The following is a 23,981-nucleotide window of genomic DNA, read 5'->3' as shown; positions in this document are numbered from 1 at the left end:
TGAGTATCCTGAAGTGAAGTGGGAACAGACAGGTGTCTGCCCTCTGCGAAGGGACCTCAGGACAGGTGTTTTGGTGGCCCCATCCTTACAGCAGACACACACCATAAATGTGTACTAATAGTGTTGAGAGAAGAGACACATCATCAAACTCTCTGGCCCTTCTCTCGGGAGTTTAGAGGCCAAGTTCGTCCTTAAAAGCTGCGCCGTCCTTGCACTCAGAGGTAGACACTTTGGGGAGGGAGGAAGGTTTCCAGGCATGTTCTTTACCTGTTTCTAACTCACCCCAGAGGGAACCGCGGCCTCTGCTTTGCTCACTGCCACGTGACTGTCTTTCTTCTCTCTTCAAACCTGTTCTCCTATGTGCTCACCTCCATCCCTGGGCCTGACTTCCCGAAGTCTTAACTCTTGTCATGTTAGGCAATTATTTTCAAATCTTGCAGCAGGACAGACAGTGCAGCATCAGATAATCCCTCTCCTTTTACTTCCACATTCGATGAGACAGCTGCATTTTCCTAGCAGAGCCACCCTCAGCACCAGCTCAAAATAGTCTTGGGTTGTTTTTTTGTTTTTAACTTTTTGTTAAAGAAAAAAACATACGAAGTCCGTTCTCTACACATCCCAGTTCTCTGCATGTTCATGCAGAGAGAGGCAACCTCATCTAAATTTCAGACTTGTAGTTCCTTTCTCCCAATGTTGTTTCCTTGGGGTGTTGTTGCTGTTGTTTTTCTGAGTGGGCCTCTGAAAATCAGCAGCAAAGAGGCCAGTTTGTTTATTTTGAATACACTGGAGCAAAATGAAGGTAATTGTCCACACAGGCCATCTGCTACCTGGCAGGTGTCCATGAGTCAGAGAGAGAAAAATGGAGACTCAAGTGTCTCCTTCTGTTACCATGATAACCGCTTAGCTCAGAGTTGTCACTGGGCGTGTGTGTGGAGGGGATGCTGTTAATAGTTGCTCTGGCGAGGGCATGAACTCTCAAGATCAGGCTTTTTGCCATGAGCCTCCCTGGGTTTGATTACCTGATGATAAACGTGTATCAGGGAGATTAAAAAAAAAACTCATACCTGTTCCATCAAGAAAAAGAAGGGAAGGAAATATAGTATTTATGGAGCCCCTACTGTGTGCCAGGCACCCTGCTGGAGATGGCCGAGCGTGGCCAGGACAGCACACACATCATTTTCCTGCTGCAAAGAAAGCCTCACCCCTTGTGCGGCCCCGCTCTCTGCCACAGCGTGAGTCCCTGTCTCACTCACAGTGTCCTCAAGTCACCTTCTCTGGCATTCTCTGCACCTGTTTTGGCTCCACTGTTAGATTTGCACTCAAACAGAAGACTAAGTCAGAATCACCGTATTCTCCTTTCTTGCATTTCTCGGTTGTGGTGGAAATTCATTTCTGTTGCATGGCCTCGGCAGTGAGACATCTCATCTGATGCATGTTCCGTCTGACCTCAGAAACTTGGTGCTGGGATCCCAGTGTGCTTAGGAGTCTCCCTGCAGTGTAGGACAATTAGAACACCCAGGTGGGATTTGCCTGGAGGGCCAGGAGAGACTCTGCCTTCCAATGCAGGGGGTGTGGGCTCATGGGTTCAATCCCTAGTCAGGGAACTAAGATCCCACATGTCACAGGGTGCAGCCAAAATTTTTTTTTCAATAAATAAAACTTCTTAAAAAAAAAAAATCCCCACCCTCTAATTTATTTGTGACCTTATGACCTCTCAAGGCAGCTCTCTCCTCAGTTATAGATAAATGCTGAACTGAAACAGAGCCTATTTTCCTGGGATCATGAACCCTCTGACATGATGTGCGTAACTTCCAATCTCTTTTCTTGGAACACGATATGTAGTTTTCTCAGGGTCTCAGAGTCTTTGCTGATTGAGAAGAAGCAAAGGGCCAGTAGGGGAGAGAGCCTCTCCGATTATAACATTTCTCTAGCTCTGTCTTTCCAACAGAATTGTTCTCAACTACAAGGGACCTCTGTACTCAGAGAACCTGAGTTACAGGGCGTTTCTTGTATTTAGTTATTGGTTGAACACATGACTGGCCTGTGCTGTGTTCAGGCCTTTGTAATAGGTTGTATTTCAACAAGGTACCACTGTCCTTGTCTCTGGAAACCTTAAAACCAGGGAGCATGTCATGAAGCCTTCCCAGGCTGACCTCCACTCTCCCAGCAGCTGAAACCCAGAGGCATGCAGCGGTTTGGACCCTCGTTGGACAGCTTATCCCTGCCCCCTTAAGAGACAGTTGAGTAGTCCCTCCACTTTCGCTGATTTCTATGAGAGAGTCAGGTTCCCCATAATCTCTAGGTCCAACAGTGATGCTTCCCCCAGCCCCCAGTTGTGCTGCTGCTTCTAGATCTGTTTATTCTGTGTGGAGGGAGCACTCAGCAGTCTCTGTGGGGAGGGCCTGCCTCTTGGGACTGCGCTGGGCCTTTGAGACATGGTGCTATCACTCACTGCAGTGCTCCCGTCTGCAGTGACTTCAGTGTGTCTGTCTGGCACAAACCTGTCTCTGCGGAGGGCAGAGAATGAGCTGTCTCTACCCGAGCTGCAGGTGCCTGTCAGCAAGCTGGAGCGCTGCCATGAGTCCTGTGACTCTGCCTCCAGCTGCAAGTGCTCCAGACACTCCACTCTACTTATGGAGTTAGAAGGACCTTGTTTTGAACTGTCTCCTTGAGACAGCCCTTCCTCTGCCCCCAACAGCCTGCTCCCTGCACCTCCCCACAGGCTTTGCGTGCAGGGGGCCTGAGGGCGGCATCTCTGTTGTGGACTCTGCTCATGAGAAAGGGAAACTAGAAGCAGAAAAGCCTCTGTGACCCTGAGGTGGCTGCCACACCCCCGCAAAGGAAGAGCCTTCACTAACAGGGTGGTTGTAGCCAAGGCAAAGCCTTGGTGACTCGGTATTTCTGAGATGAGGTAAACTTGGTGAAGGTCATAGCATCATCAGATTTTACATCTGAAAAATGCTTCACAGGTCATCAGTGAAGCCACTCAGTTTGCAGGTTAGAAGACTGAACCCCAGAAACATTAAATGCGTATGCTGTACTAATGATAGAAAAGCCCAAATCTCTGGACTTCAAAGCCGTTCCCTTCCCATCAAGCCTCAGTGTGCCTCCTTGGCGTTCACCCGGGGTGAGAGTCAGATTCCCTCTTGGTGCCTGTGGCAGCCCCTCCTCTACAAGTTAGTGGACTTGTAGCCGAGAATTGTCTCCAGGTCCTGTTGTCATCGACAAAGAGGTCGAAAGTTTCAGCCTCAGGACAGGCTCATATGCTGAGGGATTTAGGCACATTCTCAGATCAGGAAGAATTTTTCTTGAACCCATATCTTCGCCTCTCTTCTCATCCATGGTCCTCGTTCCAGGGTCTTTGGCATCTCATGAGGGCCTGTGGGCCTGGTCGCATCCCCAGCTTTTCCCTCCTACTCCCTCTCAGTCAAATGCTCTGCAGATGTGGCTGATCTAATAATGTATAAAGAAAAAAATCAAGCTTAGCACCTAAGTTATCTATGGCTGCACATACACTGAAAGTTAATGACTTAGAAGAACAAACCTAACTCACAGCTTCTGTGGGTCATTGATCCAGGAGCTATTTAGCTGGGTTCTCACAAGCTGAGGTTCAGGGTTTCTCACAAGGTTGCAGGCACCTCAGGGCTCAGCAAATCACATCATTGTTAGTAGGATCCCTTGTGGGCTGTAGGACTGAGGGTCACAGTTCAACACTGGCCTGATGGCTGGAAGCTGCCCTCAGCTACTTGCCAGGTGAGCCTCTGCACGGGGCAGTTCACACGATGGCAGCTGGCTTCCTCAGTATGAGTGGGGGTGAGAGGGAGAGAGAGCACATGTGGACAAGACGGAAGTCATGTCTCTCATCAACCAGTCTCAAAAGTCTTATCTCATTGGCCTGCTTCAATTAGAGGCAGTCACTATGGCCAGCCCATGTTCAAGGGGAGAGAATTACATCAGACGGTGACTGCAGGGAGGGAGGGTATCACTGGAGGCCCCCTCAGGGGTCTGCCCACCACAGTCAGTTACCTAGTTAAAGCATTTCACATAAAGCTTTATTGATGGCGATACATTTAGTCTTCCCTGGAGCTCATTGCCCGCTCTGGCTGCATTCCCGCTTTCCATTACAGAAGGAAAAGGGTCAGAAACTTGATACACCTCCTTGTCGTTTAACAAATATTTATTAAGCCTTTACATGTGGTAAGCACAATGGTAAGGAAGATAAATTTGAGAGGTGAGATTAATGCCATGCAGGGGTCCGAGGGAGGTGACGGTGAAGCAGTCAGCCGGAAAGCCAGTGGGAGCTGGTCAGACACATGGAGGGGGGCAGTGCTTCTGGCAGAGAGAACAGCAAGAATAGAGGCCTGAAGGCAGGAGAGAGGGCTGTGCTTCCAGTATTTCAATAGATTGTTGTTCTCGAAACCATGCAGGAGCAGAGTCAGTTGACCTCCCTTGCACTGACATGTACCTCATCCCAAATCAACCCTATTCCTGATTCCCTGCCTCGGGCCTGGCTGAAGTCCCTGCATATCGGCTGCCTGTGACTTGTGCCTCTCCTGGGGCCTTGGGGATGTACTGGCCCACAAGGATGCCAAACTGGCATTGTTCTGCTGGACCCAGAATCCACGGAAGGTTCCTGACAGCTCTATCCTAGCTGTGTTTTAATCCAGGATGATCCTAAAGCCAGGGACTGAAGCTTGAGATCCATGGAGAAAATTGTGCCTTCCCAGGGGTCTGAGAAGAGCTTTTCTCTTTCCACTGCTCTGAGCAAAGACAACATCAGGAGTCTGGTTTCTATCTTCCTCAGAAGGCATGTCCTGGGCAGTGATCCCAGGAAGGGGGGCTGATTATTTTCAAGCTGATGGTGGTCAGTAGGATTCATTTCCTGATCCTAGAGTTTTAGCCGCATGCGGCTGTCTACTCCGTCCATTCCTCTTACCTCATTCCCCATCATCATTTTCCTATTAAACTGTTTGCAGAGGTTCAGTTTCATGTTCTTAAAAAGCAACCTATTTGTTCATCTCCGATCTTAGGGCTCTGACATTCAGTCCTCAGGCAGCGATGCTGGCTCCAGTCTCCCTGAGTGAGGTTTATTGAGTCCTTGCCACATGCTTAATGCTGGGTTGGCCCTTCGTACAGTGAAGTCAATTTGAATTTCACAGGCCACATACTTAGGGGGAAAAATTATTTGAGTGGCTTTAGTTTTCCTCTTGAGTTCTCACTTTCTGAACTGAGCACTTAGTCTGGGCGTTTCAGGCAAACTCTGAAGTCAGTGACTTCAGAGATTTTTTTTTTCCTGGCTGAGCTGGGTTATGATGCACAAGTTTTTCTCTAATTGTGGTATGCAGGCTTCTCTTATTGCGGAGTTAGACTCTAGAACTTGGGCTTAGTATTTGCAGCATGCAGGTTTAGTTGCCCTGTGGCATGTGGAATCTTAGTTCCTCAACCAGAAAACCCACGTTCCCTGCATTGGAAGGTATAGTCCTAACCACTTGACCACCAAGGAAGTCCCAACTTTAGAGATTCTTAACCCTCTTCCTGCACCCAAAATGAGTGCTGCATCCTGGAGACTTGTGCAGGGTGCTGTAGCATCAGTGGAGGAGTATCCACAGCTCCGAGGCGATATGTTGCTGGGGCCATCATGTCCTTTGCTTGTGGCCGAGCCAGGTTCTCGCAGGCAGCAACCCCCTTTCTGTGGCTAAGGCATCTGAGTTCAGAGACTTCCCCAGCATCCAGGCTCCACACCTGACCTCACTGATCCTCTGACTCCTCTGTGACTGAGAGACAGCTTTGGGCTCATTGCTTCTCACAGTATCAGCCTATTGACTGCATAGGATCCTTCCTTGAGGCTGCTCAGGCAACCCAGGAAACAACTTTTATTCTGTTTCCTTCCACCCTGGGAAGGCCCAGGTGTTGCCAGGATCCACCACTTCTGCAATCTCCTATATCCTCTACTGTGCCAGCTTAGGACTTTCCTATAAAGCCAGGCCTCTGCATCAGACTTTCCTGCCTTCTCTGCAGATTCTCTCATCTGTTCCCAGTTTCGTTATCTTGTTTGGATTGAGACCAAAACTGCTAGGTCTGGTGTTCCTAAGTACCTTCAAACAAGGCTGAATCTTCTGCTCTATTATTTGCCCCCTGGCTTCCCTGGTGGTTCAGTGGTAAAGAACCCACCTACCAGTGCAGGAGATGCAGGTTTGATCCCTGGGTTGGGAAGATCCCCTGGAAGAGGGCATGCAACACACCCCAGTATTCTTGCCTGGAGAATCCCATGGACAGAGGAACCTGGTGGGCTACAGCCCATGGGGTTGCAAAGGGTCGGACATGACTTAGTGACTGAACACACACACATATGCCCCCTCTCCCATAAAAATGGCCAAAAAGGCAGAGACTGATAATACTTACAGGGTGAAAGGTGATTGTTTCCCAAAATGCAGTGATTAGTAAGTGATAATGTAATCTAGCCAAAATGGGACTCCTAAGGTGTTTATAAACTAGTTGGAAAGAAAAGATACATACCCTGAAAGAATAATAATAAATGTTTTATAGCCACGGACAAAAATAGAATATTTCACAAGATAGAATTGTCAATGGAAGATTATTATAAAAGTTAAATGGTGGTAAAGACATCAAAAAAAGATTTTTATAGTATTCCATTATATGAATAAGCCTCATTTTGTTAAGTCATTTGCCAGTCAGTGGACTTTGGAGTTATTTCCACTTTTGGCCTATTAAACTGTTGCTAATGAACATGTGTGCACAAGTTTTAGATGAACATATGTCTTTATTTCTCTTGGGTACATACTCAGGAGTGAAATTGCTAGGTCTTATGGTAAGTTTGCATTTCACATTTTAAGAAACTGCCAAACTGTCTTCCTAAGTGGTTGTACCATTTTATGATTCCGTCAGCAATGCACAAGGGTTTCCATTTCCCCATATCCTTGTTAGTCTTTTTGATTGTAGCTATTTCAGTAGGGTAAGTGGAATCTCTTTGTGATTTCGGTTTTCATTTCCCTAATGAGTACTCATATTGAACATTTCTCATGTAATTTTTAGCTCATTTTATATTTTACTCCATGAAATGTATATTCAAGTCTTTGCCTGTTTTATAATTGGGTTGTCTGTCTTCTTATTCAGTTACAAGTGTTCTTTATATGTTCTAGACACAAGTTCTTTCTTATAGTTTATTCTGTATTTATTTCAGCTTTATTGACATATAATTGACATATAAAATTATAAGATATTTAAAATATATACATTGAAGCGACTTAAATGTATACATGGTGGAAGGATTTCTCTATCTAGCTTATTAACACATTCATCACCTCACATATTAATCTTTTGTGTGTGTTAGAGCATTTAAGTTGTTCTCTCTGAGCAAATTTCAGCTATACGATAGTATATTATCAGCTGTAGTCACCATGTGACATTAGATCTTCAGACCTTATATTTCAGCCAAAAGTTTACACCCTTTTACCAGCCTCTCCCTATTCCTCCAGCACTCAGTCCCTGGCAACTACTTTGCTACTCTCAGTTTCTGAGTGTGGGTTTTTTTTTTTTTTTTTTTTTCGTTTTTTTAGGTTCCACATAGAGATGATACTTTGCAGTATTTGTCTTTCTCTGTCTGGTGTTTTTCACTGAACATAAATAACACAGCAGGATTTCCTTCTTTCTCGTGACTAAATAATATTCCATTGAACATACATAATACATCTTTATCCATTCATCTGCTGATGGGCGCTTATTGTCTGCATATCCTAGCTATCATGAATATTGCTGCAGTGAATAAGTATGCATGGAAATTCAGATATCCCATCAAAATCCTGTTTTCATTTTCTTTGGATATATACCCAGAAGTGGGATTATTGGATCATATGATAGTTCTGTTTTTCATTTTTTTAAATTATGGATATTTTATGTGTTTGTTTTTGTCTGTGCTGGGTCTTCGATGCTGCTCTCGGGCTTTCCTTTTAGTTGCTGCTGGTGGGGACTACTCTTTGCACTGTGTAGACTTCTCACTCTGTTGGCTTCCTATTCCAGGGGCTTCTCTTGTTATGAAGCACAGGCTGTACAGCACACGGACTTCCATAATTATGGTGCATGGGCTTAGTTGCTCCACAGCATGTGAGATCTTCCTGGACCAGGGATTGAACCCCTGTCCCCTGCATTGGCAGATGGATTCTTAACCACTAGACCACCAGGAAAGTCCCCTGATTTCATTTTTTGAGGAACCTCAATACTATGGCTGCACATTCTCACCAGTAGTGCACAAGTGTTCCCTTTTCTGACACCCTCACCAACACTTGCTATCTCTTGTCTTTTTAATGATGACCATCCTAACAGATATGAGGTAATATCTCATTGTAGTTTTGTTTTGTGTTTCCCTGATGACTTGTGATGTTGAGTACCCTTTCATATATACCTGTTGGTCATTTCTGTGTCTCCTCTGGGAAAATGTCTATTCGGTTTCTGTGCACATTTTTAAATCAGATTGTTTTTTCAGGATTGTATGGGTTCTTCCTATATTTCAGATATTTACTGCTTATCACATGTAGGACTTGCACATATTTTCTCCCATTCAGTAGATTGCCTGTTCATTTTGTTGACGGTTTCCTTTGCTTTATGGAAGCTTTTTAGTTTGATGTAGTTTCACTTATTATTTTGCGTTTGTTGCTTTTGTTTTTGGTATCAAATCCAAAAAATCATTGTGAAGATCCATAATTCCTTTCAGTTCAGTCGCTCAGTCGTGTCCGACTCTCCGCGACCCCATGAATCACAGCACGCCAGGCCTCCCTGTCCATCACCAACTCCCGGAGTTCACTCAAACTCATGTCCACAGAGTCGGTGATGCCATCCAGCCATCTCATTCTCCGTCGTCCCCTTCTCCTCCCACCCCCAACCTTTCCCAGCATCAGAGTCTTTTCCACTGAGTCAACTCGTCGCATGAGGTGGCCAAAGTATTGCAGTTTCAGCTTTAGCATCAGTCCCTCTAATGAACATCCAGGATTGATCTCCTCTAGAATGGACTGGTTGGATCTCCTTGCAGTCCAAGGGACTCTCAAGAGTCTTCTCCAACACCACAGTTCAAAAGCATCGATTCTTCGGCAGTCAGCCTTCTTCACAGTCCAACTCTCACATCCATACATGACCACGGGAAAAACCATTGCCTTGACTAGACGGACCTTGGTTGGCAAAGTAATGTCTCTGCTTTTTAATATACTATCAAGGTTGGTCATAACTTTCCTTCCAAGGAGCAAGCGTCTTTTAATTTCATGGCTGCAATCAGCATCTGCAGTGATTTTGGAGCCCAAAAAAGCAAAGTCTGACACTGTTTCCACTGTTTTTCCATCTATTTCCCATGAAGTGATGGGACCAGATGCCATGATCTTTGTTTTCTGATTGTTGAGCTTCAAGCCAACCTTTTCACTCTCCTCTTTCACTTTCATCAAGAGGCTTTTGAGTTCCTCTTCACTTTCTGCCATAAGGGTGGTGTCATCTGCATATCTGAGGTTATTGATATTTCTCCCGGCAATCTTGATTCCAGCTTGTGCTTCTTCCAGCCCAGCGTTCCTCATGATGTACTCTGCATAGAAGTTAAATAAGCAAGGTGACAATATACAACCTTGACGTACACCTTTTCCTATTTGGAACCAGTCTGTTGTTCCATGTCCAGTTCTAACAGTTGCTTCCTGACCTGCATACAGGTTTCTCAAGAGGCAGGTCAGGTGGTCTGGGATTCCCATCTCTTTCAGAATGTTCCACAGTTTATTGTGATCGACACAGTCAAAGGCTTTGGCATAGTCAATAAAGCAGAAATAGATGTTTTTCTGAAACTCTCTTCCTTTAGCATAAATAATTTACAGATATTTTCCCAGTCTGTGGCTTAGCTTTTTTTTTGTTAGTGTGTCTTTTTTAATAGTTTTATTGAGCTATAAGTCATATACTGTACACTTCATTATTTTAAATAGTTTTTAATATAGTCACAGAATTGTGCAACCATGATCCATTTTAGAACATTTCCCCTCCTCCAAAAAGAACCCCAAACCCATTAGCATTCCCTCCTCATTCCTCCCAGGCACCCAGTCCCAGACAACCACTAATCTACTTTCCATCTCTATGATTTGCTTATGCTAGACACTTCATATAAATGGAATCAAACAATATGTAGTCTTTTATACCTGGGTTCTTTCACTTAGCATATTTTCAAGGTTCATGCATGTTGTAGCGTGTATCAGTACTTCATTGCTTTTTATTGCCTAATCATATTCCGTTGAAACAATGTATTACATTTTATTTAAATCATTCATCAGTTGATGGACATTTGGATTTGTTTTCATTTTTTGGCTATTGTGTGTAATACTGTTATGAACCCTTGTGTACAAATTTTTGTGTATACATAGATTTTCATTTATGGCCAGTATATACATGTAAGGGTGGAATTGTCACAATATTTAAACTTTTGAGGAACTGCCAGACCATTTTCTAAAATAGCTGCACCATTTTTACATTCCTTCCAGCAGCTTATGAGAGTTCTGAGTTTGCCACATCCTTGTCAACACTTGTTATTATCTGTCCTTTTATTATAGCCATCTTAAGAGTATGGTTGTGAAGTTGTATCTCATTGTGGTTTTGATGTGCATTTCCCTAATGGCTAATAATATTGAGCATATTTTCATATGCTTATTCTGTATTTGCATATTTTCTTTAGAGAATTGTCTATTCAGATCATTTTCATATTTTTTAATTACCTGTCCTTTTTTTTTGTTTTAATTTTTTAAGTTACTTGTCCTTTTATTATTGAGTGTAGGAGTTCTTTACATATTCTTTTTTAAAAATTAGTTGTGTTATTGAAATATAGTTGATTTACAGTGTTGTGTATGTATTCTTAATATAAATCCTTAATGGGATACATGATTTGCAAAAATTTTTCCCCATCCTATGAATTCTTTTTTCACTTTCATAAAGATGTCCTTTGAAAATAGTGTTTAACTTTAATGAAGTCCAGTTTATCTATTTTTTCCTTTGTAATATATACTTTTTGTGTCAAATCTGAAAAGTCGTTGTCTAGCAGCCATGAAATTAAAAGATGCCTTCTCCTTGGAAGGAAAGTTATTACCAACCTAGATAACATATTAAAAAGCAGAGACATTACTTTGCCAACCAAGGTCCGTCTAGTCAAGGCTATGGTTTTTCCTGTGGTCATGTATGGATGTGAGAGTTGGACTGTGAAGAAAGCTGATTGCCTAAGAATTGATGCTTTTGAACTGTGGACTCTTGAGAGTCCCTTGGACTGCAAGGAGATCCAACCAGTCCATTCTACAGGAGATCAGTTCTGGGTGTTCATTGGAAGGACTGATACTAAAGCTGAAACTCCAATACTTTGGCCACCTCATGCGAAGAGTTGACTCACTGGAAAAGACTCTGATGCTGGGAAAGTTTGGGGGCAGGAGGAGAAGGGGACGACAGAGAATGAGATGTCTGAATGGCATCACCGACTCGACGGACATGAGTTTGAGTGAACTCCGAGACTTGGTGATGGACAGGAAGGCCTGGCGTGCTGTGATTCATGGGGTCACAAAGAGTCGGACACAACTGAACAACTGAACTGAACTGAACTGAATCTTTTCTTCTAAAAGTTTTACAGTTTTAGTTCTTATATTTGATATGCTGCATTTTGAGTTAGTTTTTGTATATAATGTGAAGTAAGGGCCTAATAAGTTCATATTTATTTGTATCATGGAAAGATCTCCAAAATTTTGCTAATTTTGCTGTATCAGTTCAATTCAGTCACTCAGTCATGTCCAACTCTTTGCGACCCCATGAACCACAGCACTCCAGGCCTCCCTGTCCATCACCAACTCCCAGAGTTCACCCAAACTCATGTCCACTGAGTTGGTGATGCCATCCAGCCATCTCATCGTCTGTCATACCCTTCTCCTCCTGTCCTCAATCTTTCCCAGCATTAGGATCTTTTCAAATGAGTCAGCTCTTCACATCAGGTGGCCAAAGTATTGGAGTTTCAGCTTCAACATCAGTCCTTCTGATGAACACCCAGGACTGATCTTTAGGATGGACTGGTTGGATCTCCTTGCAGTCCAAGGGACTCTCAAGAGTCTTCTCCAACACCACAGTTCAAAAGTATCAATTCTTCGGTGCTCAACTTTCTTTATAGTCCAACTCTCACATCCATACATGACAGACCTTTGTTGACAAAGTAATGTCTCTGCTTTTTAGCAGAAGTTAAACACAACATTGTAAATCAACTTTGCTTCAATAAAAAAAATTTTAAAGCATGCTAGATGATAAAAGCAGATTGCCACATGATATGTGCAGTATGATACCCATTCATGCAAAATTTAAAGGCATGAAATATCATATATTATTCATAACAACATATGTACACATAGGTAAAAAGTTTCACACAAAATCTATGATAATGGCTGCCTCTGAAGGGAAGAGAAGAAGGGACTGGAAAGAATTAGTAGTCAAGGGGTTTTTGGATTTATCTGAAGTGTTAGAATAAATTTCACATAATATTAAATATCAATTTGAATGGTCTGTTATGTTGTACTTTTAAGCTTGCCTTGTATTTTTCAAGTTTCTCAGATTAAAACACAGACACGAATCAGAGCAAGAATGATGGAAAACAGACCGCTTCCTCTCAGTCCAGCACTCACATTGGGTGAAGCTGAGCTGAGGCCCCCTGTCAGCCTGTTCGGGGCGGCCGATTCTATCTGTATGTGGGGTTTCTGAGCCAGCTCCCCAAAGTTAATTATCTTCCTTTGAACTTATTTGCACACTTTGACTTATATTTTCCCAGTCTTGCTTCCAAAGAGAACCCTAGTCTTTATGCTACCCTCAGTTGCCCTTCCTCTAAAGAGCTGCAGAGCCCAAATCTCAGCGGACTCCCTTTAACTGGAGTTTTTAAGTTTTTATCCCATGACTCCAAGCTTTCTCCAAAACTGCAACAGAGCCTTCCCACGGAAGGCTCGGTTTCCCAGTAAACGTGTGTCCGTTCTCACCCAGTCCCCATGGAATGGCTCACAGAAGACCACACTGTGTGCTTGACGAGGGCAGCGTGACAGGCCCGATGACTCGGCTCCTGAGAACTGCCAGCGGCTGGGCTCCTGACCCGCAAACTCATCAGGCATGTTCCCCGCAGCCCAGCAGCTGCAGAGGTGCAAAGAACGCATGTCATTGCCCTGGGAGTAGAAGGGCTTGTTCCAGCATCTCCCGCTGACAAGCTGTGCAGCCCTGACACAGAGCTCTTACTGTCTTCATCCTTGTCTTTCTTCTCTAAAATGGATACTACTCGAGTCGTTATGAGGCTCAAATGAGATGATGCACATAAATGTGTTTGCAAACAGAAATGAAAGATGTTTGCATATTATTTCCCAGCTGTGACCCCAGCCCCTCCCAAATCCTCCACCAGCTACCCCGCTCCATCTGTCCACCTGGAAGGCCCTTCTACCCTCCCTCCCTGAGCACGCCTCCACTCTCCCTCCACTTTTAGTTTATTCTTCAGTGTTCTCGCTGCCTCTTCTCCTCCTCCCCCTTGTTCTCTCGCCTTCTCCCTTTTTGTTTCCCTGCTCCTTTTCTTCCTCTCTCCAGTCCTGGAGGCAGCCTGACTCTTTTCTTTCAAATCTGATCATGCAGTGCATTGCACTGCTGAACTGAAGCCCTAGGTTGGCTCAGGTTGACTGAGAAAAAGCACTTGCCCCTTCCTCAAAGAGGTAAGGTTCAGGAGATGACAGACTTTATCTCTTTGATTCTCCCAGGCTCAGGCCACAGGATCACCGCATACATCACCCACTCACGGAGGCGGACGCCCCATACCCATGCCCGTGCGCTCCACCTCTGCTGGCTCCACCCCCACCCACTGCCCGCAGGACCCACTCAGGCAGGACCCACTCAGCGGAGTCGGCGGAGACATGCAGGAGGCCTTCGCCCAAGGTGAGTTCGGGAACAGAGGAAAATGAAGTGCTAAAGGGGTTTGGAAACGTGGACAAGACTCCTGCTGTGGTTCTCCCTGTTTTCTTTTGTGCACTTAGCTTTCAATGATCAGATTTTCATGTACAGTAGAAACAAGTCTCGTGCTGGCCCCTTCTCATTCGATGGGCTGGTCTGCAGTGGGAGGTCTGCAGGCTTGTATGTGTGCGAGGTCCAGGCCTCCTGGGTTTCTGTGTTCTTTTTGGGGAGGGTTGTGGGAAGTGCCTTGTCCTTTGGGCTTTGCCTCCTCCCGAGGAGTTGGATGGAATCATTCCCAAAGTCAGTGCTTGGCCTGCAAAGTGTTTAGAGCAAGCAGGAGAAGGAGGCTAGAACTCTGAATCCGACCTTGCTGAAGGCGCCTTGTCCGTGGAGTTAATGGCCTGCCCTGTTCTGTGGTGGGTGGAAGACAAGGCTGCTCAGGAAGTCTTGTCTTGTCTCCGGGCAGAGACGAGAGCAGGGAGGTGGAGCTGAGAGTAAGTCCTGCCCAAGGGTTTGTTCTGCAGTCCAGTCTTTGATTGTGGCTGAGAAGTGTAGAGGTGACAGGGTCCTGCCTTCAGAGAAGAGGGAGGAGAACCACGGCCTTGGGCTCCAGTGCCTGGGAGCAGGCAGAGCTGCTCGGCCCATCTTCCCTTAGGAGTCCACACCAAGTCCCGGGGCCAGCCGACTGAGGCATCTGCTTAGCTGTCTCCCCCACCGCCATCACCACCACCCACCTACCCACCAGGCATCGCCATCTGCTCTGCCTCTCCTCAGGTACGAGGAGAAACCTCCGCAATGACCTGCTGGTGGCTGCCGACTCCATCACCAACACCATGTCATCCCTGGTGAAGGAGCTCCACTCAGGTGACGCCCAGGGCTCCCACCCAGCCTCCCGCCTCCCCTCCTTGTCCCTACCTTCCTTGCCACCCACCCGCCGCGTGGTGACGCACCTCCCTCATTTCACCGTGCGGCCTCCTTGCTTTCCAGGAACTCTCTGGATGCCTTCCCCTGTGAGCCTGTCTCCCACATGTGGTCACACACTTAAAGTTTCTCTTAAGAGCACGCCTTGTGGACCAGACACAGTTCTGACTTTAAAGGAATTTGGCTCCGTCGGGCCCCTTCCTCGCTTACTATGTCTTCCACCTGTACTTCCTCCACAGCTGCTCTCTCCCTAGGCCTGCTTGGCTGTGTCTCGGAGCTTTCCTGGACGACGGGGAACCGAATCAGCCACAAAAGCTTCTGGACTTCCTCCCGCTGCCTTTCTGCTTCTTCTGTTTGATTTGGTTTCGAAACCCTATTCTCTCCTTTTGTCCGTGATGAGGCTCTGGTTTCCCTGGAAGTTCATGACCTGAGTCTGGTGCTTCCTTCACTCCACATGTTCAATCTTATCTACGACTTCTTTCTCAGTCTGTCTCGCAGCTATTTCCCTTGATTTTCCCGAGACCCTTACCTCATGGCATATTTCCCCCTACATGAAACCCAAGAGGGGGAGAAAAAAAAATAGGCCATTCCCATATCATCATATCTGCAAGAATCCCCATGATTGAATCAGTTTTGAAGCCACCAGATATTTTACTAATTTTTTTTATGGTGGTCAGATTCCTATATTATATATTAAGCAAACAGGTTTCCTTCCTAAGTGCTGTGGGTCACTCATACAGGTGGCCCTCTTTTGTTTCCTTTCACCTAATACCATGCTTTTGGATACCTTGAAATAGCTTAACAAGGTTGTTGAATAAAGATATAAAGCAGTTTTTCCGTGGGCTATTCAGACACACATACTTACTCAAACATAATACATTGAAATCATCCATCCATGCACTTAGGGAAGGCAAGCCTTGAGTAGTCCTTCATACCTTTGTAGGCGAAACCATACACTTTTAGAGTTGTCATGAGACAGGCTGAGGTCTGGCCAATGACTTTGCTCTCAGATCTGCTGTTTTTGTTTAGAAAAGAATAAGGTTGGTTTTTTCAATACAGTTGATAAGATGTCAGTTCTCCTGTTGAGGGAGCATGATGGTAGCACTGTCTTCATTCTGGTACCATTTCTCAATCCCTTTTAGAAGCACTTTCCCCCTCTACATACACATAAACAGAAGAGGAGACTGCCTTTGAGATCACCTTATGGGTGATCAGAAAGTCCCTTCCCTTATATAGCTCCCCACCGATGCCAGAAATCCCACTTTTGAAGGGAATTTCTTAGGGGATTTCAGGCAATGGAAATTAACCACAGATGTGCCTCATGGCTGCTTGTTAGGGTTTGTGCAAAATACGTGGTTCATGAGCTCATCACATGAGTTTGAGGGGTAACTGGACATCATTAAACACAAAACACATAGAGACCGCACAGCTTCATAAAAAAGTAAGTGCATGGGAATACTCAGCCATCTCTCCTGGTAGGAAAGGATGGCTTTAATAAAGCTATGTAATGTATTTGGTTGGTACCTCAGAGATCACATTGTCCCCTCCCCGTACTTTAATTTTTTAATGTGGAATCTTAGTTCCCTGAGCAGGGATCAAACCCACACCCCCTGCATTGGAAGCACGGAGTCTTAACCACTGGACTCCAGGGAAGTCCCCCACTCCCCTTACTTTAGAAGTGCAGTGAATGATCATCAGTAAAGAGATTTGGCTAAAGTTACCCAGCTCAAAGGGGCCAAGCTGGTCCTAGAGCTTAGGTGTGAACATTAAGCTGATGCCCTTACCACTGCACTGCCCTCATCCCCATGCAGGACAAGGGGTCAAATCTGCAATCCCACCAAGACCTCTTTCATGGATGCTTCATTCTCCAATGCCTTGAAGTCCTTAGTAGATGTGGACTGGGTCCACATCTGGCACAGTATCGGACACAGAAGCAAACTCCTTTATGTGCAAGGCTGCCAGCTTCTCAATGAGTGGAGGAGCCTTGCCCAACACCAGCACATTTCTACTGTCACTATCGAGGTTCTCATGAGGTCGAGACTAGTTGCTCAGATTATCTTTATATGTATCCTGGACATACTGTTTATATCCATAGCTTACGTTCCTCATCTTTTTTGAAATTTTTGCATGAGTAATGGACTCCTAGAGTTGAAAGCATCTCAGAAGCCAATTAATCCAGGTTGCTGCCTGGTATAAAGTCCTCTGTTGAATATTTCCAGTGAGTTCCTTCATGACCAGTTCTACTCCTTGGGGAGTTCTTGCTTATCAGAGAACCAGAATCTGCCTTTCTATAACGCATTTATTCTCATTCCACAACCCCCCCAGAAGCTTCCAGAGGGAGCTCAGTCCTCCCTCTCACGTTAGCCTCTCCAGTATTTGAAGGCAGACAACATGGCTCTCCCACGGCCTCTCCTCTTTAGGCAGCTGTTCACTGTTCCCTCAGCCATTCCTCACGCGACACAGGTTTCCCTTGACCATCCCGCGTGTCCACACCAGGGTGTGGCCAAGTGTTTCAAGGCCCCACTTCAAAGTGAGTTCCTGAGACTGAGCACATCTCCAGATCACAAGGGGTCTTCCACCAGTGACCCCCTCCCCCTCCCCAGAACGGTGAGCCACCACCTCCCCAGTCAGGCCTCTTGGGAAAGCAGCCTCAGATGGCATTAGCTTTTTCGCCACATTGCCACTTGGCACTGTTCAGTCATTTTAAGTTTGTTGTCTGCTAAAACCTCTAGTTTATTATTATTATTTTTTAAACGGAAGCCAGTGTTCATCTAGTTATTCCCTGCTATACATTTTTATGGTGCTTTTCTTGAACCTGAGTGCAAGGTATTCACCATATTCCTAGTAGATGTCATCCCTTAGAGAAACTAGCAACAGAGCCAGAAGCTGGGTGGGGGTGACGTCAGACTGCACTACTGCTCTGAGCCCAGGGCTTATGGGGACCTGATGCTGCAGCATGTGCCACGCGGGGCACAGACCAGGTGACTGCAGCACCCTTGGAGGCCTGCAGCCATGACCCTTTAGCTAGGGTTTCATCCCTAGCCTGCTAAGCCCCTTCCTTCTCCCTCTGCCTATGCTTCTACTGGCTGAAGGGTCACTGGCCTCCTTGGACTTGTTTTCACAGCAGGGGAAGATGCAGAGGAAAAAGAAGAGACGATGCAGAATGGGAAGGACAGAGGTAAAGGCAGCTCCACAGGACCCCTAGTCTGATGGGCGCCAGAGTCCTAGCCCCCTCTCCCTTTTGTTCCTTCCTGCCTGCCACCACCTTTCCCCAAAGCTTTCAGACCCCTGAGGATCCTTCTCCCAGCCTTTCCCAACTGGCCACCAGGTTTTTCCCTAGAGGTGTTCTTGTCAGTGGATCAACAAAAAAAGCTTCCTAGTTTCCTGACACTATGAAAGTTGGATGGGATGCAGGAAGTGGATATGAGTAAAATGCCAAACATGACCTCTTGCCTCAATTTAGGATACAGTTAGGAGAGCAAAATTAAGATACGCAAAATAGGAGGTAAAAGGAAGTGGCAGGAAAAGTTAGTCATCAAACTTTAAGTGTAGGATTATAAATACAGGAAGGTTTCTTAAAAGGCAGAGATTATTGTGATAGAATAGCCAAATGGTTTTGTGGCTTCTCAGAGGAATTAAAAGCAGTAGAGAAAGGTATTAAGCCAGGACAGTAAGGCATCCTCATTTTATTGTATATAAAACCTTCTTAATAACTTGTTATGTTCAGAGAGCTGTGCTAAATGATTTCCATGTATAATCTCATTCAGCCCTCAACAATTCGGTGAGATATGTAATATAATGATATCTCCCATTTTACCAGTGAGTGAATAGGCTCAGAGAAATTTAGATCAAACAGCTTGCATGCGTGCCAAGTCGCTTCAGTCGTGTCCAACTCTTTGTGACCCTGTGGACTATAACCCGCCAGGCTCCTCTGTCCATAGGACTCTCCAGGCAAGAATACTGGAATGGGTTGCCATGTCCTCCTCCAGGGGATCTTCCTGACCTAGGGATTGAACCCGCATCTCTTACATCTCCTACCATCAGCATGCAGGTTCTTTACCACTGGCACCACATGTGGTTAAGGGTTGGATTTGAACTGAGTTTTCCTAACTCTTGACTTCATGTTCTTAATCTTCATGTTTCTACATGATCCTAAACAGATAATACAGTTCTCTTTGGACATTTGAGAGTCAGCTGTTATTTCTGTGATGTATTTAATACATCTATTGCTGGCTTCCTTCAAGATGTGAGCTCCCCAGGACAGAGACTTTCATGTGTTCTGTTCAGGTTGTATCCCCAGTGCCTAGAACAGTGGCCAGCATGTTGCAGGATGTCAGTAGATTCACAAACATAAGGAAATAGGGTGGCATGCAGGAGAGCACTTTGTGAGAGAGGCAGGTGGCTACCCTGAGGATGCCGAAAGTGGAGCATGAGAGGGAGCTGGCCCAGCTCGCTCAGGTCCCTGTTGGAGGCTGTGTACTTAACACACTCCTCCTGTCTAATTCCATGGCTCCATGAGGAAAGGATTCCAAAGACAAGGCTAAGGCGGTTAAACAATGTGTCCAGGTAGTAATTGCCTGAGCCTGGACTCAGCCCAGGTGTCTCTAATGCCAGCACCCATCTTTAGTCTGAACGGACTGGGAGACCAAGTGCAGTGAAAGAAGTCTTAAGGAAGAGTGGAGAGAAGTGGATACAGAAAAGGAGGCTGTGATGAGAACAGGGGAGCACCTCAGAAGGGGAAGGTCCAGAGCGCTTGCCCCTAGCAGCTCGTGTGGATGAGAGAGAGGGGTCTTTGGAGTTTGTCAGCAAGGACACTGGAATCACCAAGGAGGAGTCGGGGGGAGAAAAACACACTCCAGGTGCTGCAGTCATCAAGCAAGTCTGAGCGAGGCCTGGGAGAAAGTGGACAACAGCTATGATGAATTAATGAGAATGATGTATTTGGCATAAAGCCGTCAAAAGGTCAGCAGTGGAGGGCAGTGGTGTTTGAAATGTCTAGAAATGCTGCAGAGAAAAGGAGAGAAAACTGACTTTTGCATGCCGATGAGGGACTAGGAAGGAGGCAGGAGGGCTGTACCGCAAGAGGTGAAGAGAAGAGGAGACACAGATAGATTTACGCTTGTGTCAACACACCCTGCAAACACATGCACGCACACACCCACAATCCAGCCAGATCCCGGCTTTCATGTGGAATGTTCTTGGCTCAAGACATAACAGCTGCTTCTTTGGCCTCTCTCCCCTTGTACCCTCCCTTCCCCAATAGTTTTTCCCAGGGCCTCTCCTCAGTTTTCCTTGCTCCCCCAAAGCACACAGAAGACTGCCCTGATCGCTTGGGCCTTGCCTGCCCACAGACTCTAGCCTTAGGCCTGATTCAAGTCTGGACAGAGGCTGTGTCTCACACAGGGACTGGGTATGGTTTCCCTTGTCTGGTACCTGCTGGCCTCAGGGACCCTCTGTCTTTGCACCTGTGTTGCCCGGTCAGCATCTCTTCTTTCTGTCCCTCTTGCTTTGTATGTCTGTGTGAAACCTTGTAAGAATGCCTGAATTTCCATTTCTGGGGTTTTTTAAGGTGTCATCCCCAGGGGGCAGAGTGTTAAGAGTTGGGGTGAGAGATGGGTAGGGTTTAAAAAGGATATTTGGCTGTCAACACTGTATGGGTCCCAGGATATGCCCCTGTAGCTAACATGTGGCTGTTATGTAGGTGTAGTTCTAAAACCAAGTGTTTTTATGGATGAAACTTCTGTTTCTCCACCGTGATCTAGGCATGAGATTTTATTAATACTGTAGACTGAGGTGGCAGTGACTACTGTCACCTAGGCATTGGAGAGCAATAACTATCAACGAGAAAGAAAAATTGGCTTCTTTGGGGTTGAAATCATGCTGACACACAACCAGGTCAGCACCCCATGAGGCATAGTCTGCTCAGTGGAAACCATGAAAGCCAAATGGACACTTTTGAAGAACTCATGACCCAGCCTGACTTCCCAGCCACATTCACCCTGGCCTCTCCCTGCCCACCCTCCCTGGCTCCCTGTCCGGCATCCTGGGAAATGATTCTGCTCCACTGTACTCCACTGATTCTGCCCTCTCCTCACTTTGGGTGGTCAGTCCTTGTAACCAAGACCATACAGATAAAACATAGGCTAACATAACTTCTCCATGTTACTTCAGAGCCCTCAATTCATCTCTGCTACTCCACAGCCTCATTTTATGCCCCTGTGTCCTTCAGAATCACCTCTCCCAGCACCTGCCATCATGGTATTGGGAGCTATAAATCCAGTTTGCATGCTTAATGCTGGTACGTGTCTGGGAGACTGACAGCAGTGGTCCTTGGTAAGAATAGATACAGGCTTTTGACAGTCCAGGCGATGGTTCAAGATTTCAGGGTGAGCAGGAGTCTGATTTAGAGTCCCCGGCAGATGCGTCTGCAGGAAGGAAATACTGCTCTTTTCAAAGTTTAAGCCATTTTCACCTCGTTCACTTTCAGGACCACATGGGCTGTGCCCTCTGATGTAACTACTCCCTAGGTTTAAAGTGGATTCCTTTCCATTTTCATATGATTTATCTTCCTCCTGAGAGGCATGTGTATCCATGGCTGCCTTAGGTCAGTCACAGTTGCTGGTTGTAGGTCATGTGACTTCCCCCTTGTTTTCAAACCTGGTTGGAAAAAGTTGATCTAAGAGGAGACAAAGAGCAAGGAGCCCACGGGTCGGGGAGGCCCCAGGAGAACCCCCGGGTGGCAGGGAGACGCCGACTGTGACCTCCGCCTGTCATTTGTGTCTGTGCTGCACAGGTTAGCGGAGGAGCCGGGCCAGAGAGGCAGCGCGGGTGAGTACAGTGTTCCCTGCCCTCCCCACGGCCCCTCCCTCCTCCCTCCCCTCCATCACAGTTCCCAAGCCAGAGCAAGTTGAAGTTTCCTTTACAAGCCCTGCTGCTCCTCCTCTCTTTGTGCAACTACACCAGCACACCTGCTTGGCCCCATCTGCAGACCCTGGCCCAGCCTGCACTGCTCTGAGCCCAGGCTTCAGGCAGGTGTCACCTGTGTTGGGATTCAGATGGCAAAAGTAATTTCTCGGGGCTGCCTCTCTTTCCTCCTTGCTCCTGATTTCCCCACAGCCTCCGTCATTTTTATCCAGATGTCCAAACCACCACCAGTGCAGGGTCATGTAACTCCATAAAGTCGCTTCCCATGGTGCCTGGCCAAGCTGCACCTTCTCACTTCCTAGAAAAAATTAATAAAAGTTCAGATTTCCTCACAGGTAAATGGCCATTGCCTTGAGAGTTAGGCTTTCATGTTTTTCCATCTTAGGACCTTAACTCTTATCTAGCTCCATTTCCAAGGTATTGCGGCTTCTAGGTCTGCACTGAAAGCTAAAAGGAAGGAACAAAAATACTTGGACAACCAATCTGTTCAAGAGAAGAGTTCTTTCAAGGATAGATGCCTTTGGTGCAGCCTTGAGATTTCTCTTTATTTTTTTAGTCTTTGCTTCCCTCCCCTCCCCCCACCTCATGTGTTTAAGTTAGGCCATCTTCCTCAGTTACAGATCTTCCAAACAGAAAAGCCAGGGCTTCAGCCCACGGTCCAGAGTGTTCTTGGCCTGGAACAGCTTCCAGGCCTTTCCCTGACAGCCCCACTTTTCCCCATCTGCACCAGGCCCTGGGTTCTGTCCTGCTTGCCCTCCCGGACCTGCTTTCTCTGAGTCTCCACTGGTTCAGGGATCGTGCAAGCCGAAGGCGGTCAGTGCCTGAGCTGTGGAAATTCTCTGGCCGCCCTGGACACAGAGCCTCCCAGGCTGGGGAGGCTTGTCCCTGAGCTCACTGCGCAGGCGGGCAAGGCCCTTCCTGAAGCAGGCTGTGGCTGCCGCAGCTATGAGGCAGTCAGGAGCTGACTTGCCCTTGGGGAGCCTGCCAGGGCCCCTCTCCCCAGGGCACACAGGAACTGGGGGACGAGGAAAGGCGTGTCCACCAGCTGGCCCACTCCTCTTTGCACACAGGAGGAAACTAAGGCCCACTACCCAGGAGCTTGGTGCCAGCCCTGACTCCTCTGCTACTAGTGCTGTCCTCTGACCCTGGGAGGGGGTTGTTGTGAGAAACTCTCCAAGCGGGGAGAGTTTTGGAAAGTTAAGGAAAAGCCTAAACGCTCACGTGGACTCTTAAGTTCTGCTCACTTTATGTGTGAAGCTGAGGCTTTCTCCCCTTCCATCCAGGGCTTCTCAGCACATTATCAACCTCTTTGCCCTTCCTTTCAGTCACAATTCTTCACCCCATGAAACCACCACTTTCCAAGCCTCGCACTGCAAACCCAGTTCTTTCTTTCCTGGAAACATTTCCTGACCCTGTGACCTAAGCAAGGACTCCAAAGACCCAAGATACCCCCAGAAAGAGAACACTCGCTTCCCTAAAAGGGGGGGGTGTGAGTCCTGTCCCTCTTCGAGTGTCCTGAGTTGACAAGGGAAGCGGCCGGACAGCTCCATTCCCGTGCATTGTCCGGTCCTGGCAGATGTTAGATGCCTTTTCCTTTAGACCCTGCACCAGTGCCCGGGAGTCACCGTGCATCTGTCCTGCACAGGCACAGGGGACGTGGAGCGAGCTGGCACCGACCGACTCGAAGAAGGCGAGGTGTTCTCCCAGAGGCGCATTCCTGCCCATCTTTCTGCCGCACACCTGGACCAGGCTTGCAGGCTGCCAGACGTTACCACCTGCCAGGGAGAGGGGAGCCCAGGCCGGTGGGAAGTGGGAGGGACCGCCGGTGCCGCCTCGGGCGCACCCCCCACCCCACCCTTGCACAGTCCTGCATGAACTAGCATCTTCATCACTCTCCTCCGGGCATGGTCTCATCTCTGCAACGGGAATTTACTGGAGGTTGAAAAGAGAAAAGAAACAGCACGAATCTCGTGTGTGTGTGTGTGTGTGTGTGTGTGTGTGTGTGTGTGTGTGTGTGTGATCTGATGCAGTTCTTGCTGGAATTTACTGGAGGTTGAAAAGAGAAAAGAATCAGCACGAATCTTGTGTGTGTGTGTGTGTGTGATCTGATGGAGTTCTTGCTGGAATTTACTGGAGGTTGAAAAGAGAAACAGCACCAATCTCGTGTGTGT

General features: G+C 46.7%; 1 protein-coding gene across 1 annotated transcript in view; it reads left to right on the top strand.

Annotated features, from left to right (window-relative positions):
- The window catches only part of DTNB (dystrobrevin beta), a 256,908-nt gene extending 233,127 nt beyond the window's left edge, over positions 1 to 23,781 (top strand). The window contains 7 exon segments of the mRNA XM_088841232.1: positions 13,776 to 13,950; positions 14,740 to 14,829; positions 17,979 to 18,064; positions 21,680 to 21,714; positions 23,456 to 23,489; positions 23,492 to 23,650; positions 23,652 to 23,781. Coding sequence (XP_088697358.1) covers positions 13,776 to 13,950; positions 14,740 to 14,829; positions 17,979 to 18,064; positions 21,680 to 21,714; positions 23,456 to 23,489; positions 23,492 to 23,650; positions 23,652 to 23,690 — 618 coding nt within the window. The 3' untranslated portion in view covers positions 23,691 to 23,781.
- The last annotated feature ends 200 nt before the right edge of the window (positions 23,782 to 23,981 follow it).

Source organism: Moschus berezovskii, chromosome 11 (genome assembly GCF_049115385.1).
Source record: "Moschus berezovskii isolate FMDL1 chromosome 11, NW_MosBer_1.0, whole genome shotgun sequence".
NCBI lineage: Eukaryota > Metazoa > Chordata > Mammalia > Artiodactyla > Moschidae > Moschus > Moschus berezovskii.
Note: the sequence above shows the minus strand (reverse complement) of the source record. Positions and strands in the feature narration are given on the sequence as shown.